Source organism: Gastrolobium bilobum, unplaced genomic scaffold (genome assembly GCF_033153095.1).
Source record: "Gastrolobium bilobum isolate Gb01-03AN ecotype WA unplaced genomic scaffold, APGP_CSIRO_Gbil_v1 utg4375, whole genome shotgun sequence".
NCBI classification, from domain to species: domain Eukaryota; kingdom Viridiplantae; phylum Streptophyta; class Magnoliopsida; order Fabales; family Fabaceae; genus Gastrolobium; species Gastrolobium bilobum.
Genome location: NW_026897406.1, coordinates 260362 through 281423, shown reverse-complemented (window position 1 = coordinate 281423; position 21062 = coordinate 260362). Strand labels below are relative to the sequence as shown.

Genomic DNA, 21062 nt, shown 5'->3' with positions numbered 1-21062 from the left:
TTGAATACTTTTTCAAAGAAATTTTCTCTTAGTAAAATGTTTCAAAAACCAATTCAACCAGAAAATTGGTATCAGGATGAACCCGATTTTTGACCAAGTTATATACATGGCCGGTTATTGACTAAACCAGAATGATTAATAATTTGGTTCCCGATTCAACCGGTTTAACCAATCCGGTCGAGCCTATTTTAATAAGTCTTATAAAAATGAATGCCAAGAAAAATGATTCGCCAGCACAAGGTCTGACAAATTGAATTTGATAAGGATAGATCTTATCCGTAATGTAATGGTCCAAAATTCATTAAAAGCATCTTCTTGTTATAGTTTAATTGAAGTCTAAAAAACAATTAGTCCACATCGAACCTTTCACTATATCTATAAAAAAAAAATGATCAGCATGTAGCTGCCAAAAGGATAACACAAACAAATCCATAATGATGAAAAATAGTATGCTGGACAAAATGGACAGATCAGAATAGAAAGAAGGTGAGATAGCACCATTTTTGTATAAAAAACAATCACCATATTGTAAATCTCTAAAACTGGAGCATATATTCCCAAAACTTCTTAGAGTATTACTATAGTCTATAATAATGGTTGGAGCATATTTTTAGGTAACGAGGGCGTAATGCAACATTTTATTTTTAAGCTCTATTTTCAGCAACTGTTCGTCTGTTCGTTGAAGGGAAGAAAATGGATGAAGAGTAAATTACTGAAGGGCTGAGAAGCCTGGTTTCATTTTTTTTTTTTCTGAGAAAAAAAAACATGAGCTTGCTAAATTCCAAAAACAATTCTTCACTGGTGACAAAAACAACCAATTAACATTATTTTGAGATCCTAACAAAATTTTCCGAAAGTAAACTTCTTCTAGGTCAATACTTTAATTTTTTTCACACGTTTCTTGAAATTTGGATGGATCTAACATTAAATTAATTTTTTTAAAGAGTGCATCAGATGTACTCATTTTTATTTATATACTCCCGAGAGTACATGATTGTAATATTAAAATTATTTTTTAATTATGTACTCCCGAGAATATATAGTTAAAAAATGATTACCGGGATGATCAATATCATTCATAGAACCTGATTCATATAGAACCCTTTCTTAAAATAGCTAAATGATTGTTTAAGAGTTGTTGGAAATTGAATGCAAATCTTAATGCATGACTTTCAAGAAAAGAACAAAATTTCAAAAGCTTGAGAAATTTACCGAAAAAAAATAAGAAAACTAAACTGAGAGCCCACTGGGCCGCTCGAAAGGGAATATACATAGTCCTCTCTAGGGCATGAACAGGCCCAATTAGAACGATCCTTGGCCCATAACAAGTGGCCCCGCGTTAAGGTCCAAAGTCTACTGGACCTTAAGCTTTGGCAAATCCAGTGCTCGGCACTCAAGTTTACTAGGAAAGTGTTAGAGCCTATTTGGATCCTCTCTTTTTTTAAGCTAGAAATTACTTATAAATTAAAGCTAAAAAAATAAGATTAAAAAAAGAAGCTAAAAGTTCTTTGAAAATTACATGAAAATTTTAGCTTAAAAGCACATATTTCAAGAAAATTATCTCTCTCTCTCTATCTTTATAACTCTTTAAGCTTTTGTCTGCTTTTCTTGAATTATGTGTTTTTTTCTAAAATAAAAAGTTATAAAGATAGAGAGAGATAATTTTCTTGAAATATGTGCTTTTAAGTAACTTTTAAGCTAAAACTTTCATGTGATTACCAAACAGCTTTTAGCTTCTTTTTTTAAGTTCTCTTTTTTAGCTTTAGTAGCTTCTAGCTTAAAAATAAGAGGATCCAAACATGCTCTTAGTGCGTGTTTGAATCCTCTTATTTTTAAGCTAAAAGCTACTTATAAACATAAGTTAGGCCAAACAAGTTTTGGGAAAAGCTCTTATAACGAAAAACTCTTTTTTTTTTATAATGAAGAAAAAAATTGAAAGTTAAAAGCTCTTAGGAGAAGCTTTTTTTTAAGCTCTTATCTGCTTTTCTTGAATTGTGTGCTTTTTTTTAAAAAAAATGAAGAGTTATAAAGAGAAAGATATAATTTTCTTGAAATATGTGCTTTTAAGCTAAAATTTTTATGTAATTACCGAACAACTTTTAGATTTTTTAAGCTCTTATTTTTAACTTTAGCTTGTAAGTAGCTTTTAGCTTCAAAAAAAGAGGATCCAAATAGGCTCTTAATATATTTTTACTTAAGAAGAAAAATTCTTGGACAACAAATTAAAATAACTAAACTATCATACAAAAAAACGCACAATGAATGCTTCAAATGTAAGGTTATAAGGAAGAACAATCTTGGTATTACAAGCGAAGATTAATTTGTAGAGAAACATTGTAAGAAAAATAATGTTCAAACAAAAAATTCAACAATAAATATGTTATTAGCATGTAATAACCATTAACAAACAAACAAACAAAACATTTACAATCTCAAAATTCATGTACAACAAAATGAAAAATTAGATTAAGGAAGAAATTTAAATCACTCCAATTAAGTTGCGGAAATTAGCTTAAGTTAAGATCTTATTCTTAATCAGCACTCATTCTGCAAAATCCACCACATGTAAATTCCTAGAGGAATCAGGATGTAATTTAGAACCTCTTAATTTAATTAAGGGAAAAATATTTCTGCAGCAGATAAGATATTTGTATTTAGTCCCAAAACGACGTCGTTTTGGTATTGAAATCTTTAAAAATTATAAATATAAAGACTATTATAACCCTGAAATAAATTAAAATTACAAAAATACTATGATTTCGTCCCAAAACGATGTCGTAATAGACTTACTGCAGATAATTTATCTGCAGTAACTGCAAAAAAAAAAAAATAAACCCTTTAATTAATTAGGCTTTTCTTTTAAGTGAAGTCTTTAAAAGGAATACACATGCTGATAAGTATGTACCTTTAAACAGATATCAGATACACTTAATACACATTTTAGAAAATGTTAGAATATGACAAGAAGAAACTTGGCCGTACATACAAATTTATGTTACATTTCCTTATTAAAAAATAGTTATCAATTGTATAACCATAAGAGAACACCAGAGACCAAATTAAAACAAAGATAAAAAAATAGTTGAAGTGTCCCAAACATGATGAAATTGATCGAGTCTGAGTAGATAAATAAATGCCAAGACAAATCAGTATCAGATCTGGAGTTCTTTTTTTTTTTTTTTTTTGCTTCTAATGCTTAAGACTTGTAATGAGAATATAGGAATTTAACATTCAGCTACACAGTCTATAATCAAAGCTGTTAAGAGAAAGAAGTTGGCAGGCACATCGACTAACTGCAAAACTTGCATTTCCTTCCTCTCTTTTTTCTTTCATTTTATTTAATGAATTGGTATTTGTTTCATCATACTAACCACTAAAAACATTGACTTATCACAAATTTTGATATGCTGTCCCTGTTTGCTTCAAAATCAAAGCTGAATGATTAATGAGGCGATGAATGAATGTATTATGCAATCAGCATTGAATTAAGTTTTTATGGACAATAAGCTGAATCTGTCAATCAATTGGACTTTCCCATTATTACTATTAAGCATAAGAACTGGTCATTTCAGTTTAGTCCTCTCCTCCCAGTTAGTGTAAGATGTAATACTTTACTATAGTCACTATAAACTGGCCGGTGGCCATTGATTGGAATTCAGGGTGCTATGTTGATTCCATTCAAAGTGTAAATTCCACAAAAATTGCTCTTTCTAGCTTTTATAAGTCAAATTATTATGAGATGTTGCACATGAAACTTAAAAGATTTTCTGTTTTTTTTTTTTAACTGATTAATTTCTAACTCTCAAACAATGTAATATATTAGAGAGGGTACAATTACAAAACATCCCAAGGAATCCAAATAAATAGGATACTTTCTTTTTTTTATCCGGTAAAAGTTAAAAACATCAGTTGGAAAATCAAGATCAAGCAGTTAAGAATCAGAAACGTTTGGTGCTTCCCATAACCAGCTACATGGTTTCGTTTACGGCATTGAAAGACTATATCAAGCAATTGGAGGCTGAAAGTGCGAAATGTGATCTTCACGGAAATGGAAATTGTACTTTGCCACACTTAATCCGGATTGATTAAACTTGTGAATTATTATTTTTATCCCTATTTGGCTAATCATCCATGCACCAACCATATAGGTTCTTGTCTAGTCACAAGTCACAACCAACCCTCATGAAATCTTTTACCAAAGCAAAGGGCAACTAGAAAAATGAGAAAACAAGTAGTACGGTATATTGCAAATTTTATTTTTTTGGTAAAAAGGGTATATTGCATTTATTAGGGCAACTTATGACTCAGGATACACTTTATAATTTAAAATAAAAGGTTCATTCATCATTTTCAACGTCTCTGATTCAAAATCGAAGGTGAAACTTTTGTTTGATTCGACTCCTTTATGGAAGAAATTAAGATAAGAGATGAAAGACATGAACAAAAAATTGAGTCATAACATCTCTCTCAGCGCTCAATTAGGTGAAATTTTTGAATTAGATCGTGCTACTTTGAAATTGGATGGTGTTTTTCGTAGCAGTCCAAGAGGTTGGTTTACTTTTGGACATGCTTCGTTTGCTCTACTCTTCTTTTTCGGGCACATTTGGCATGAAGAGAAAAATGTTTGTCTTTATAAAAAAATAATCATTTTAGTTAAAATTAATAAAAATTATTTAATATTTAAATTAAAAAATTCACACTTTCTCCCATCGTTATTTTTGTTTCTCTCATGACAAAATATATTAATTTTGATTAAAATAACATAATTTTATATTCTTTAAAAGGACAAACACTAATCCCTTACATGAAAGATGCTAAAATGCATGCAATCTCCTCCAATTACATGACAATAGTATAAAATCATTATAATTCAAAAATAAGCAATTCGATTTTTTAAATTTAATAAAAAACGCATAATAGTGTTAATTAATTTCTTTTATATATATATATATATATATATATATATATATATTGAGTTTTAATGAGTCGGATTATTGAGTTTTAAATTATGAAATATTTTACAATAACCCTACACTTGGAAGGTCGATTGCATTTTAACAGAAGAAATAAAAACAAATTGTAGATTACAAAAAAAAATATTATAATAAAAATTAAGGGCCAATTTAATTTTTTTTTAATAATTTTTTTTAAATTTTTTAAATTAAAAATAAAAAATTATTTGAAACGGTTATTTTGTAAAAAGAATTTTCAAACAATAATTATTTTTTAATTTTAAAATTAAAATATTAAAGTAACATAGAGATATTTTCTTAAAAATATTTTTTATTTTCATCATTTTTTCCTTTATAATTTTATAATTATGATAATATATTAATGACATTTTAATAAATAAATCCAACTTCTTTTCATTTCTAAATTACTTTATAATTATAATGAAAAATCTTACAATTATGAAAATTTATTAATAATGTTTTTATAATAAATTGTAGTTTTTTAATAAATTTAAATTTTATTATATTCAAACAAATTTGTTGTTCTCTTATTTTTAAAATTTCTATCCAATTTTTTTTTTGAAAATCAAAATCAAATTTTTGGTTTTTCTCCCAATCCAAACCCAGGGTATAATACTCACAATTTTAAATTAAAATGCTAACTGCCAATAATATTTTTTTAAATAAAATTATAAACATGACATATGGTATAGGGTGATATATGTGTTGCAGAAATACCATCATTCTGTTTGTGTCTGAGTCTGACTGTCATCTTACGTGGCATATGGTGGAGCCCTCGTAAAATGTTTTTGAATCATGGCTCATTAAAACGCTCGGTTGGTCTTTTTGCTTTTGGGAACAGAGAAAGAGAAAGAGAAAGAGAAAGGAAAGCAGAACAGGACAGGACATAGTGACTCAGTGAGTGAAACAAACACTGCTTCCTGTAGAGACATACATAGTCGCTGTATCTGTATACGTATGTGCTTTTGTACGACGTACGCTGTTTCTACAACTATCCCATCCTTGTGACATTGTAACTTTTCCTTGCATGCCCCATTTTTTTCTTTGCCATTTTAGACCGTTTCGCAGCTCATTTCCCGTTTATTTGGCTCTGTTCTGCAAAGGGTTTGTTTACTTTCTCAGAATTAGCTCATATTCTTTTCAAAGTTTCTTCCTTTGTCTTGTTATGTAGTGTGTCTTCAATTTTTAAGTTTTGAGCTCCACTTGCTTCAGTATAGCTGTTGTGGCTGCAATATTGGGAACTGGTCCCTTTGAGCAAATGGGTTCTTCGAATTTGGAGTTGCATGTACGAATCTTTGTCACCTCCATGGTGATTCTCACTGGAACTTTCTGTGTTGGGGACACTGACCTTGTTGATGGTATTGTAGAGGCTTTTCATTTCCTGGTTTTATTTCTATTTTCAAGTTTATGATTATCTCGCTATGTTTCCTTCTTAGGTAAGGTGTAAGATAACCAAAAGATAAATAACAAAAAAAAATGTTTCTTACTCTTTCTTCTTTTTACTTTTGTTTTAGCTAATGACCGTTTATTTATTTTTATTTTAATGTTATATAATGCTTTAGTTTTTACCGCGACTAAGTAAATCCTCCAATGCTTTCTCTGAGTAATCATGCTTCTTCAAAAAGTTGATGGTTAATCTCAACTTGTTAAATATCATGCATGTAAGTGCAGAAGTTATATAGACTAATCTATTTTAGTATTTCTTATGGTCACAGTTGCAGCAATCAATAGTCTGTATGTTGCTCTGGGCTCACCATCTCTTCAAGGGTGGAAACCTGTGGGAGGAGATCCATGTTTAGAACAGTGGCAAGGTGTGGCTTGTGTCTTCTCCAACATAACTTCCATGTATGGCCATCCTCCCTTTCTTAAATTATTGTTGGTTAATATTGTGTTATTGTTTTCCTTTTCTAGATAATTGGTTTCAAAGGAAAATGTTACATTTACTGTTTCCTGAGTTGTTTGATTGATAGAAATGAATGTAAACAACTGGGATAAGGCTCAGTAAAAATTTTATTTGGGCTGACAGACGACTCGGAGGCATGAATTTGGGTGGACAGCTGGGCAGTAATTTGAATTTCCCATCCATTATAGAAATGTAAGTGTTGTTTTTCAAGATAAATGATACATGTTGTCCTGTGTTTACTGATTACACATTTAAACATTTGTTGTCTTTCAGAATCACTAAATTTCAGTAGTATCTATGTCCACTGTGATTTAAAATGAGTTGGTCTGCTATGTTGCAACTGCTTCCTTATTAGCCATTGAAATACTGAAAATATGTACACTAGGCTCCTATTTACCAAAAAGTCACTGGTGATTAGAGGAGTAAGTTTTGTTTTCGTTGTTTGGGAAAGTTTAGCTCTTGACCAGTAATTGTGTAATTATTTGCACTAGAAACCTCATGAAGCTTTGTGTTTCACAATTGCACAGAGATCTTAGCAACAACCACATTGAAGGGGTCATTCCATTCACTTTGCCTCCTACTCTGAGGAACTTGTATGTTATCATTATCATCTCTAAATTCATGATTTTTTTTGTTGTATTTAGTAAATCGTCTGTTGCCAAATCTATATGTACAAGTATGGTTAACCAGTTTTTGTTTCTTTTTAATATTTAGGTCTCTTTCAGGAAACCAGTTAACTGGAAGCATTCCAGATGCCTTATCCTTATTAACTCAATTGTCACACTTGTGAGTTCATAACATATCTGCATCTTGTGATGCCATATTAACTTGTTATTATTGTCCATAATGTTTCTCCATTTGGAAAGATAATTTACTGCCCTTAGATTATTAATAAATAACCTTTTACATGGTCAAATCCTAGATGTATTTCATCAGCTTACTGGCTTGATTATGATGTAAGAAAATGTTTTCAAATCACAGTGACATTTCTATGTTTTTATTCCATTCACTATTTATAGAAATCTTGTGCTATCCTGCAGGGATTTTTCAAGTAACAACTTGAGTGGTCAGTTGCCTTCCTCAACAGGGAGTTTATCATCTCTTATCACATTGTGAGTAAATTTTCTTGCTACTAATAGATTATATTTTCCTATTTGTTCAATGAGGTTGTGTTATTTATTATTATTATTATTATTATTTTGGCAGACTCTTGCAGAACAATCAACTTTCTGGGACCCTCTATGTTTTGCAGGACCTGCCTCTTCAGGATCTGTACAATTCTTACCACCCAAATGCTTTGTACAGACATATAAATAAATATTATCTAAATCCTGCAACAATGCTTAGGAAGTAAGAAGTATAATTTTTAGTTAAACTTGTGAATTTATTATTATGTAGGAATATAGAGAATAATTTATTCTCCGGGCCCATTCCTCCAAAGTTGTTGAGTATCCCTAATTTCAGGTGAGCCATGGTTTGAATTTCAAAATTTTCTATTTCTGTTCTTAGTCTTTGTTTAGCCGAATTCCCTGTTTTTCAAAACCTTGGTTCAAGTGTGATCATATTGATCTTCCAGTAGAAGTCATATGGGAAAATTTCCTACTGTATTTCTATTACAATATGAGATAACATTAAAACCTGAAATATTGCTCTAGGATTCTCTTAATCTTTGTTTTTTAAGCATATTTTTCTTAGCTTAGTTTCTTTTCGTATGGTGTTATGATAAATGTTTTCATTACCTATTTTCCAAATCTTTTTATTCAATTTAACATAGTAGCATGTCTCTTGCAGAAAAGATGGGAATCCATTTAATACAACTATCATCCTGTCACCTCCTGCTGCAGCCCCTTCACCTGTAGCTATGGCTCCATCCCCCAAAGAATCATCTTGGAAAGTGGCAAATAGTCCTTCTGCCCTGACAGCACTAATGCCTGCAAGTACTAGGAAGTCTTTCATAGCTAAGAGCATCATTTGGATTGCTGTTGCAGGCTTCTTAATATTCATTGCATTGGGAGTTTGTCTTTTTATGATATGGTGCTTTAACAGAAGGCGAGAGAAGAAAAATGCTACAAAACATGATGTGGGTGTGTTTACAAGACCTTTGCATAAACCTACATGCAGTGATGCTGGTTTTGAAGCAACTAATCAAGAGGAGAAAGGTGAATTTGATTCATCTTAGAGATTCTTTTTTCTTAATAAAATTAATCTGTTCCAAAGTAGTTTCTCAAACTTTATTTACAATTTCAAATGAACAGTAGAGAAATCCTTACGTTTATATGAAGTACCAGGTAGAAGAACAAATTCGATTCCAAAGGTTCAGGATGAACAAGAAATATATGTGAAAACAGTATCTGCAACTTCAGAATTCAATAATGGTTGTGAGCTAATCAACACCGGAGGGGGTTCCAAACTTTCGCCTTTGCAGCCACCACCACATTCTCTCCCAACCATTCCTGGTGAGAAGGTCATCATCAATCCAGCTATAGGTACCAAAGTAACTGAAAGACAAGTTAAGACAAGTTCCATCAAAGTTTATACTGTTTCATCACTTCAGCAATATACAAATAGCTTTTCCCAAGAAAATTGTATTGGGGAAGGCACACTTGGGCCCGTTTATAGGGCTGAGCTCCCTGATGGAAAGGTAATACTCTTCCAGTTTGTTTGTTATTTATAAATAAAGGACTCTTTTGTATCAACGTGTCAGCTAATCTGCTGGTATTTTGACATTCTTTTGTATTCATTGCCTCTCAAATGTGGCTACGCCTCTTTTTATCAAAGCATTTGTTGTTTGAAATTAATCTTAATGCTTCTAGCAATAGAAATACTTATGCTTTGCCCTTTTGTGTAGCTGGGGCCTGTGGTATTTTTTGGGAGATAGCAGGAGCTTGTTTTTGTTGTTCATTTTTGTCTGTGTCGTATATTGTGTTGTGTTGAATAATTTCCGAGACCAATTGGTATTCCATTTCTGACCCCAACCAATGCTCTCAGAAATTCTCATCCAAATCATCTGAGAATAAGTTTTGTTTCAGTGGTTTGGTCCTCATAACAGCTATTGTGGTCCAGCCAGATCTGCAGAAATGGAATTCGTGATCACTGATTTGATCATTGATATTTTTGCAATAAATTTTTAAAGTTGGTCAATGAGAAATTTTGATAAACCAGAAAATAGCAACACTTAAAACTGCAAACAAATAGTCTCCACTTACCGATCACTACAATAAGCAGTTATGCAATCCATTTTAGATAGTTCTAATACAACAGTTAGTATTGAGGGTGTGTTTGATTTGTAAAAAAAAATAAGGAACAGCGCAAAACATATTGTACTTTGTTTGATATGAAAATTAGTATAAGTTCGGGATAAAAAGCAACTCAAGGGAAAACACAAATCTCTAAATTTTTGTTACCAACTAAATCAGGTTACAAAATCTCCTCCACAACACAAAAAGAGAAAAAGATCAATAAGTCCTCTCCTTTCGTTGTCTCAGTTCTATTGCAAGAAAAACAATGCACAACAGAAAGGGTATTACACTAAGTTTTGTGTTATTCTATCAACGGATATTACAAAATTTCCAGTCCTGTGCATTACCATAAATTTTCATGTCACTCAACCACTGGTACATTACTGTTCTGATTGTGTTGTCCCTCAATATGCATCAAATGCAACTTGAGTGTTGCATTTATGCGCCCAACTTTGCCTTGTTTCATAAATTGTAAGCAGTATACTACTATATATTTTGGAAGCTCTCTGCACAACTTTTTTTTTCTTGCTTGAGATGTTCCTGGTTTCACTTGGTTTACTGGTGCTTCACATGCTAATATATTTTGAATGATCTTTTGTAGCTATTGGCAGTTAGGAAATTAGATGCCACTGCTTCCATGGGGCAGAATCATGAGCAATTTCTTCAATTAGTGTCCAGCATCTCAAAAATTCAGCATGCTAATATTGTAAAGCTTATGGGCTACTGTGCCGAGTATGGCCAACGACTACTTGTATACGAGTATTGCAGTAATGGGACCCTACATGATGCACTGCATGGGGATGATGAACACAATATTAAACTTCCATGGAATGCACGCATTCGGGTGGCACTTGGAGCTGCAAGAGCTTTAGAGTGAGCTTTATTCCATTTTGTTTAGCTAGATAAACTCAATATTAGTGAGTGAATAATATTTGTCTTGTTTTGGAGTTTGGAAACATAGCTTTTACATTTCAGTTACTATTATCCAAGAATATTCCTTTACTTAGACACTCCAAACTGGTAAAATTGTGGAAGGAGGTTTTAAGCATATGACGTATTATTGGGTCTCCATCAATATAAGGCTGTTGTGTTTTAGACTATTAGCACTAGGCTAAGGCTTGGTTATTTTATTGACAGCCTTAACTCTAATAAACATTTTTCTTTCATGGATAAGGTATCTGCATGAGAACTTTCAGCCGCCTGTTGTGCATCGAAATTTTAAGTCTGTCAATGTTCTCCTGAATGATGAGTTGGAAGTATGTGTCTCTGATTGTGGATTAGGTCCTTTACTATCTTCTGGTTCTGCTGGTCAGGTATCTCTTTAGTTTTAATCTCTTCAGCTGTGAATTTTCAACTGATATCTGGTTTGGGCTCATAAGAAAACTTCTGGTGCTTTTAGGCTTCTTAACTAAGTTTTGGACATTCTTGGATTGCTATTGAACATTATAGAATAAATGGCCTTAAAAAACGTGATGTTCATATGGAATTACAAAAGCAAATGATCAGATATATTTTGTCAGACTGAAAAGGAAGCTAGTTTTTACTTTCTAGAACCAATAAAGATGAAGGTATTGAATTTCATTACGTATGAAAGAAGTTAAGTTACTCTTCGTGTCACTACGCAGCATGTTATAGATGTAATGTAAAATTATCCATGTGTCATTACCTAATAATGTAAATTTTTGGTAGAGTTGGTTCATGACATGGTATTAGAACCTTTATGACCAAGTTTTCTAGAGTCCGATCCGTTTTACCTTCATTCTTTTAATAAAAAGTTGAATTTCAACATAAGGTAAGTGAGTTTATGCATTATTCATGCTTCAAACCCACAAGGTCATTGCATAAGAGGGTGTGTTAGAGATGTAATATAATACCATTCATGTGTCTTCATCTAACAGTTTAAGCCTTCGGCATAGTTGGTTCATTACACAGCACAACTACGATGGCTGCTAGGCAATTTTGATTATAAAAATTCTTAGGTGATACCAAGAATTCAATTGGATGATTGGTCTGGTTCTGTAAGCTCTCTGAAGGATGTAAAACTTAATGACCTAAGTACCAGTTCTCCCAGTGTTCAGAATTTTTGAAAATTGTATTTCATATATTGGGAGTTTTAACGAACTACTAGTAAGATGGCAGAAAATACTGTTACAGACCTAAGATTTAAGTTTTGTTTTTCTTCTATTTTTGTTAAAATTCTAACATAGGTGCATCTATCTCAGTTATCAGGACGCCTCCTTACAGCATATGGTTACAGTGCTCCTGAATTTGAGTCTGGAAGTTATACACAGCAAAGTGATGTCTTCAGTTTTGGAGTGGTAATGCTAGAACTCCTCACTGGACGAAAATCCTATGACAGGTGAGCTATCCCATTAGTAATTAAGATACTTGTGTTCATTATCTTCTACAATAATGAAACAAGCTGAACAAGAGCCATGTTTAAAATATTGGATTTTGCTAAGGCACAATACATGTTTTAGGTCGCGGCCTCGTGGAGAGCAATTTTTGGTCAGATGGGCAGTCCCTCAACTCCATGACATTGATGCATTGTCAAAAATGGTTGACCCCTGCTTAAATGGAGCTTATCCTATGAAGTCCTTGTCACGTTTTGCAGATATTGTTTCTTCATGTGTACAGGTAATCTAAGTTGCATGGATAGGATGCACATAAGATAAAATTCCAAAAAGTTAGGGTGCAGGTAGGGCAGGATATATCATGAAATATAAAAACAAACAGTAAAGTAATTAAATCATAAGATAATAATAATTTTCTTAATTTCTAAATATTTTAGCAAAACTCCATAAATTATATGTTAGTTAACAAAAATATTTAAAGAAGGCACATGATTTGAAGGGAGTGAGGTACCTAGGCATCATAGCTGGCAATTTTTTACGTTACTCTGTAAGACTATACCAAACCCTGAAAGAGGAAAAAGTAATAATGCTTTTAGGAAAAGTGATCGTGTTTTTTGTTGTTTCATGGTTGCATTTCACAAATGTAATCTTTAATGATCAAACATCAAGGCATGCATTGCTTCATTGCTAGATATATATTATAGTCTCCAAATTCTTTTGTCATAGTGTAATAGGAAATGAGCAACTATGACATGAATTGTCACTAGTACCTTCTAAGGAATATTGTTGTGACTGCAAAGCATATAGCCAATCCAGCTACTAAGTAACTTCATGGGAAAGATAGTAGATACCGTTGTTGATGTTGCCATTTTTTTTTTCAGGCATAGGAATAAAAAGAAATTATGATTATAACATTTCTCTATTTCATTTATATACATGATTACACCTTATTACCAATCATTTATTCTCCTCCTATTCTTTTTATTATTTTTCTTCCAGCGTGAACCCGAATTCCGGCCAGCAATGTCTGAGATTGTTCAAGATCTCATGCGAATGATGTAAAAGGACATGTAGCTATCAGTGAGATTAGGAAGTGCAGCCAAAGTCATACTTAAATTTTCTGGACTTCTACCAATCTATTTTTTCTTCATTAAATTTGATATGTTTCGTTATGGGGCCAGGTTACGTATATAACTTTTTTTTGTTTACAACTCTAATAACCTCAACTATGTATTTGGGAGAGTACACTCTCAAGTATTTGTACTCTCCGAAATACATAGTTGAGGTTGTAAAAGTTGTAAACGAAAAAAATTGCAAACCTAACCCTTCCCTTCGTTATGTATGTAAAATTTATGCATGCTGATGTAATTATGAGTTAGCAGGAATGTTGTTCAGTATTTTATACTTCGTTGTTTAGTTGTTTTTTGGCTTTTTAACTTATTAATGCTAATGTGTCAAAGTTGTCATGGGCTCAGATTCACCACGAGTAAGTCATCCATCCTTGTCCACAATTGGTTTAGATCAATGATTTTGGGCTATATCATATGTGAAGCCGTGAAGGAGGGCTATTTATCATTGTTGTTGGGTTGGAAGTGGGAACCCACAATAATGTGTGACCTCTTAAGAGATATGGCGTTGGTAAAGTTTTTTGGTTTTTTTGGGGTTGCTAATGATATTGGTTTATTTTTATTATTATTATTGTGATAGAGAAGCAGTGTGGAGGATTACACTGATATTCTGAAAGCTGTTCTGCAACCTAACTCTTAGTCACTTAATTATATGTTAGTTTGGATTTTTATTTTTTTTTGGATAAAATTTTATAAGCACATGTTATATTTTGCTGCGTTTGGATGAGCTTTTTATTAAAAAGAAAAAAAGAAAGAATCTAAAAATAAATAAATCATAATCTATACTTTTTTCTATTTGGATTTCTGTTCTTTTGAAACAAAATTGCAACCCGGAGAATGAAAAAAGGCACTTGTTAAATATTACGTTCAAACATAAAATAACTTTTTATTTTTAAAAGATCTTTTTGAAAAATGTTCACATGTTTTTTTAAAAATTGTATCCCTATATTTGATTACTATGCATTAAGTAATTATGTAGATGGTTATGTTTAAATTTAACAATTATGTAATTAACAACTTAAAGAAATGTATATAAATTAGCCCATAAGTAAGCCCGAACATTGCTTACGGTTTGTGGTAATGTATCTATCTCTGTTCCAGAGGTGCACATGCTTATGTCGTAAAAAGTGTCGTTGTCACATTCTAACACCCCTTTGATGCGTTATTTTCCTTGTCGTTTTCTTCTCTTGTTAAAGAGAAAAGGTTCAATGGAGGTGAAAGACGATGACACCGGAAAAGACGACATAAAAATTTAAACAAAATGAGAGTAAACGACAAAATATGTCTTGCCGTGACGGTGCCACGAGTTGTACGACGATTTTCTCTGACTGTCAGTCAAATATTATTTAATTAATTTAAAACATTGAGAATTAGTAGAAAATTAGAACATGTTCTCTCAGATCGATTTTCAGCGTACAAATCTGTGTGTTCCTGTCTCTGGCTATTGAGTGGGTCAGAAAATCCGAGGTGGATTTTTATTTATGGGATTTGGATTTGAAGAAACAAAATGGAAATGTTAAAGTAAATTTCAAATTATAGTTTTCGTTAATTTATTAATGGGTAAAATATGTGTCATTTTAAAGGAGGTAAAGTTGTGTCATTTTAAGAGAGAGAAAGAGATAGATAAAGGAGGAGAGAGAGTTGACAAAAAAATAAAAGTGTAAGTCCCACTTTTTTGTGAGAGTAAAAGGATATAAATTGTATCTTTTAAAAGAATAAACACTTTTCCCAAATGTGAATGATGGGTTACACATGACAAGGATCTTGAAACAAGATCCAAAGTAGTAGCCTAGCATTAAATCAGAAACGTAATAAAAATTATTTATTTTCCCATCCATGTGCCTTGTAATCATCGATAGATATGTAATAATTTTCATTTTATGATTTTGTTTTACATAATTCCAGCCAAAAGCCTAGAATTTGTAAACACTCAAGAAGATGTATGAGAAATTATCTACAAAAATCCAAGAATTTTATATTCAATCAATTAAAAGTCCACGGGGAAAAACTAGAGCTACATTACCTGGATGAAGGAGTGGCTAAGAAATGTTTCATCTATTGCAGCAGACAATGGACTGTTGTCATGCCTGTGCCTTAGTCAATGATTTTTTTTTTTATTTCAATAGGTTTCAGCTATAATTCTCATGATGCTAGGGACATTCATGCTTGAGTGAATGTGGTATTTGCCTAGACATTCTCTTCCTGTCTTGCACATGAAAACATATCGCTAGATGAAACTCCATCATTACAAAGTCATGGCAATCTAGTGATAAAGGGGGAAACAAAAAACCAACACAGCAACACTAAGCAACATGGCACACACTTTATTTTATTAATCCGAAAGACGTTTTTCATTACATATTTACGTTTATATTTATATTTATAATATAAAGATGCGTCATTTTAACTGAAAGAAATACATAAGTAATGACAATTATGGAAAGAGAAAGTTGGTATTTTAAATTTAAATTTTAAATAAAAATACTAATTTATATCTTTCATTTATTTAAAATAATATAATTTTATATTCTTTAAAAAAGATAAATATTTTCTCTTAATAGGATAAGAGTGTTATCTATGATGCACGGACACTGACACGGGACACAACACGCCGACACGTTAATTCTAAAAAATGACATATTTCGACACGTTGGGACACATTTTGATATTAAATAATATTTTTAATATATATAATATAATTTATATTTAATACATATAACAATTCATAATAAGTTATATAACCAATCAAATATTCAAATTTCATAACATAAATAAATAAAAATAATTTTTTGTACTTGTTAATTTTTCATGTCAAATTTCATAACAGAAAAAATTTGATTTATAAATAATTTTTTATTTTTAGTTAATAAAATAAAATTAAGAATAAAAAAAAACGTGTCCGAGCGTGTCCGAACGTTGATCACGTATTGAAAAAAGTTGACTGCGTGTCGAAAAACATGTCGGAGAGTTGACCACGTGTCCTAAAATATTGACCGCGTGTCGGAGCGTGTCCGTGTCGGACACGTATCCGACACGCATTATTCAAGAAATTTGACGAGTCCATGCTTTGTAGAGTGTTATTAATCTCATATTAAAAGAGACATCATGGTCCCTGCAGATCGGATCATCCATATAATATACAAACAGAAACTCCAGATATTGGATCTCTTTCTCTTTGAATGATATCTCAATTTCAGCGACGGTTTCATTAGATATCTTACAACTAGAAACTGTTTGTGCACCAATATCCGCCATAAAGGGTCCCAATTTTTTTTTCTCTCCAATTACTGCATTTATTCGACTGATCCACAAACCGCGAAAATCGCTCTTTTTCCTATTTCTATGCCGATAAGCTGAAACCAAAGCTTTTATTTTCTGTTGATGAATAGTTCGACTATATTAAAAAAAAATTATTTCTGATGCAATCAATAAAGGGATTTGACTTTTTCGAACTTCAAACGAAAGGTCTATTTTCTTACATTTTTACGTCCCATAGAAACTGTCTACCTGAGATTGTCCCTTGGCCCGGAGCGACTTTACCATATTCTGAATTCAAAGGTTTTAATAAATCTCCTACAACAGTTCGCTAGAAACATGTGAAGTGTATGGCTAACCCAATAACGAAAGTTTCGTAAGGGAACTGGAGCCCCTACCCTATCCATTTTTTTTAATATATAGAAATCTATTTTTGTGGCTATAGAAAACGACATTGTATGACTTCTGCGGCTATTGGTTTGCACTTTTACCCGATATGGGAAGCGGCATCCGTTGATGAATGGTTATACCCGGGGAAGATGCCTAATATTTACAACGCTCTTGTAGTTAAGGGTCAAGATACTGTTGGTCAACAAATTAACGTGACTTGTGAAGTACAGAATTCGAGACAACTATTCGAAATCTTAGCGAAAGACTGGATGATTAAGGCGGGATTCCACATTTTTAAACCATGAAACACTCGGTTTCCATTTCGGTTGTAGATGTAACTAGCCCGCTATTAAAGATATGGCAGAAAGAAATAATAGGAATGGTATTTCTTTCCCGTATTTCAAATACTTTGTACAGTGCCCAACAAGTTATTGGGTGTTCTTTTAATGGTTTCGGTACCCGCGGGAACCGTCGCTGAAATTAAGATATCATTCAAAGAGAAAGAGATCCAATATTCTTTCTGGAGCAGTCTGGGCTAATGAGACATGGGGGTCATATTGGAATATTGAGATTCGTTATTGAATTGGAATAAGTTCCACAGCGGATCACGAAATCTTGGTGACGATCAAAGTCGAATCGTGATCCTATTAATGAAGCAACAACTGGTACCATAGAGAAGTGGCCATAACCAGGCGCGGGCGATTCGATTAATCTAGATTCCGAAGCTGAAATTTCTCCTCGACCGTCAATAGGCACAACAACCAGATTTTTGACGAGACATAATAACAGGATCTATACGCGCTCAAAGACGTAAAACAGTCACGTGCATACCATGATTCTTCTGTCTATCGATAAGTGCATGCATTGCACGACAACAATATCATACAAGATACTTAAACTAAACCTTTAATACTGTACTGCGATTCTGTCTTTTTCTGCATCCATTTTTTTAACAGAAAAAATATTTTTATTGACTCGTAAATAAAAAATAAAAGAAGGGAGTTTTATCTATTTTGTCCAAAAAAAGGGGGGAATGTGAACTTTCTTGAAACAGTTTCCACGTGACTGTTTTACGTCTTTGAGCACGTATAGATCCTGTTATTATGTCTCGTCGAAAATCCGGTTGTTGTGCATAACGTATTAAAGCCAATTCCCCTTTTTTATCGGTATTATGGGTATCCTTAGTATCAGTATAAGTATCGTCATTTTTTAATTTTTTAGTTAAAATCACTACACATTTGGCTTTTCTGGAACGAATTTGATAATTTTCTATTTTCCCGCCCATAGTTTGTTAAAAAATAAAAGGAAATTCAAAGAATCCACTTTTTTATTTATGTAGAAGAAAAATTTATCAAAAAAATATTTTTTGATAGGATAATCGTTGTTTGAAACATTTTTTTTTTTTTTTTTTTTTGCAAAAGTTGTTTGAAACACTTTGGTAGTTATATAGAAAACCCTATTAATGTTTTCCTAATTATGAGCATTCGAGGAGCAACATTTGCGGCAATGGCGGATACAGTACTTATTTCTGAGAGGAGGATCTAACCTAAATCTATGAAATGTCAGTCATTTTACTGTGCTATAATAAGCGGGGAAAACGTGCTATAATATGCCTGTAAAATGTGGTTCAGCACAACAAATTGAACTTAGCTTTTGAAAAAAAAAAAGGTATTGTGCTTTTAGCCATTTAATATCCATCGACTAATTGATGCATAACATTAATATATAACGTTCGGATTTTACTAGCTCAATCGATATCTAGTCTTTATACATACTTTCAGAAAATCACGCGTCTCAATTTTGCCAATTATCCAAAATAACAATAATGATATTTTAATAAAAGTATTGGCCGATAGGGGTGTTCATCAACCGATCCAAACCGATTCAAACCGCGAAAACCGAACCGAAAAACCGATAACCGAATAAATCGAAAATCAAAAAATCGAAATCCGAAAAAAAATCGCAAATTTTAATTGGATTGGATCGGTTTTCGGATGGGTTGATGAAAACCGATCCAATCCAAACCGATCCAATATATTAATTATTCTCTATCTACTTGTCCTTTCTCCAATCATAGTCTAAAAATTTCTAAACTTAAGACCTATTAACTCATCAACTAAACCCAAGAAAAAATTTAGTCACGTCTCATCAACTATAGTATTGTTTACTGATATTTTTGTATTTCAATTTTTTTTTTTACAAAGTCAATATATACAAAAGATGTTATTTGCACAATAATCATGAAACTAATTTTAGGATATTCAAAAAATCGAAAACCGATCCAATCCAAACCAAAAATAATTGGATTGGATCGGATCGGATCGGATTTGAAAAAAAATCTAAACCGAATGAATGCTTACATGATCAAACCGAAGGGATTGGATCGGATGAATTTTGCTTCTAAAACCGATCCAATCCAGACCGCGAACACCCTGTTAGCCAATAGTTATTTAGAAGCAAAAATAACAATAAATTCTGAGATTCCTTATTCAAAAATTAAGCAGTAAATACATTAAATTTGAGAATATAAAAATATTACCATAAATTTTGAAAATAATAAATATTAATCCTTAAATGCTAAGTACGTCTTTAAAAATGACTAATATAGTCTATACTTATAATTATTGAAAAAATAGAGTAGATTTTGACATTCTCAAATGTCAATATATCTATCACTAAATATTTCAAAGACAAATTTAGAGTTCACTTAGAAAATGATTAATTTCTATATGTAGTGTGGAGTTTGTCTGTCCTTGTAACTATTTTTAATGCGGTTGATATATGGCCATCCATATTATTGAATGACAATGAAGTGTGGATATTCCTTTCTTCATTTTCGTCTAAATAATGAAAAATTAAAGATGAAGAGAAAGGAAAGTTATGTTATAAGGAATCTCTCATCGTTCGAGGGACGTCATTTTCATGCCTTTTGTTCCCTTCAATTTGCCTCTTTGCCCAATTATTAGTTAAATTACTCATTAGATTAGGTAGAGATATAGAATGACAAGTAGTTGCAAATATATTTATTTAAGGTTTGTAGGTAAATTTTGTATAGTAAATGTCATCTGAGCATTTATTGTGCGTGATTAAAAACGCTTCTAAGAACTTTTGAAATACATATTTTAAAACAAAAAATTACAATTATTTTATCCAGACCAGTAACGTGTAACGTACGAAGTATTACAACAAAACCAAATCAACGGAGGAGCAATTCAACCTCACATCAAATATAAAATATAGTAAAGATTCTTATTTATTAAGCATCTCATATTGGATCTAATTTTTAGTTTTACTAATGTAGAAAAAATATTATAAAGAGGAACTTTATTTTCAGTTAAGAGATTATTATTTTTTTTATTTCTGGAGTTGAAATATTTAAAAAAAAAAACTATACCAAGAGAAAAGACACGTCAGCAAGAAGTGAAGGGCATTTGGGTCCAAAGAAGAAGAAACTGTAGACATGGAATCAGAATTGAAGTGTTTTGTTAGTGGCTTCCACACAAATAAAATTAGAAAATAAATAAAATGGCTTTATGTTTATGATGTGACATGATCTAATTTCATTTTTTTACACACATCAAAGAGGTGGGGTTCACATTATATTTTTTCTCTTTCATCATTTCACTTTCTCTCTCTTTTTTATTGTGTGAGTAGGAAAATCAAGTTGGATTATGTAACATAATAATCATAAAACCCTAAATAAAATTAGAAAATAAATAAAATCTGAAAAATAAATAAATAAATAAAAACGAAAGTATTTATGAAGAAAACGAAATCAATGCCATTTAATTTTCCCTTAGGAAAAATAAAAAAGAAAGAAA

The 21062-nt window shown here is 31.8% G+C and overlaps 1 protein-coding gene across 1 annotated transcript; it reads left to right on the top strand.

Annotated features, from left to right (window-relative positions):
• The first annotated feature begins 6231 nt into the window (after positions 1–6231).
• Positions 6232–13531, top strand: LOC133306703 (protein STRUBBELIG-RECEPTOR FAMILY 3-like). The gene is made up of 15 exons (XM_061507064.1): positions 6232–6331; positions 6689–6818; positions 7000–7068; positions 7404–7469; positions 7591–7662; positions 7917–7988; positions 8083–8148; positions 8275–8340; positions 8668–9035; positions 9132–9517; positions 10717–10988; positions 11290–11428; positions 12338–12474; positions 12596–12752; positions 13469–13531. Exons 1-15 carry the CDS (start codon positions 6232–6234, stop codon positions 13529–13531), a joined length of 2163 nt encoding a protein of 720 aa, XP_061363048.1.
• The last annotated feature ends 7531 nt before the right edge of the window (positions 13532–21062 follow it).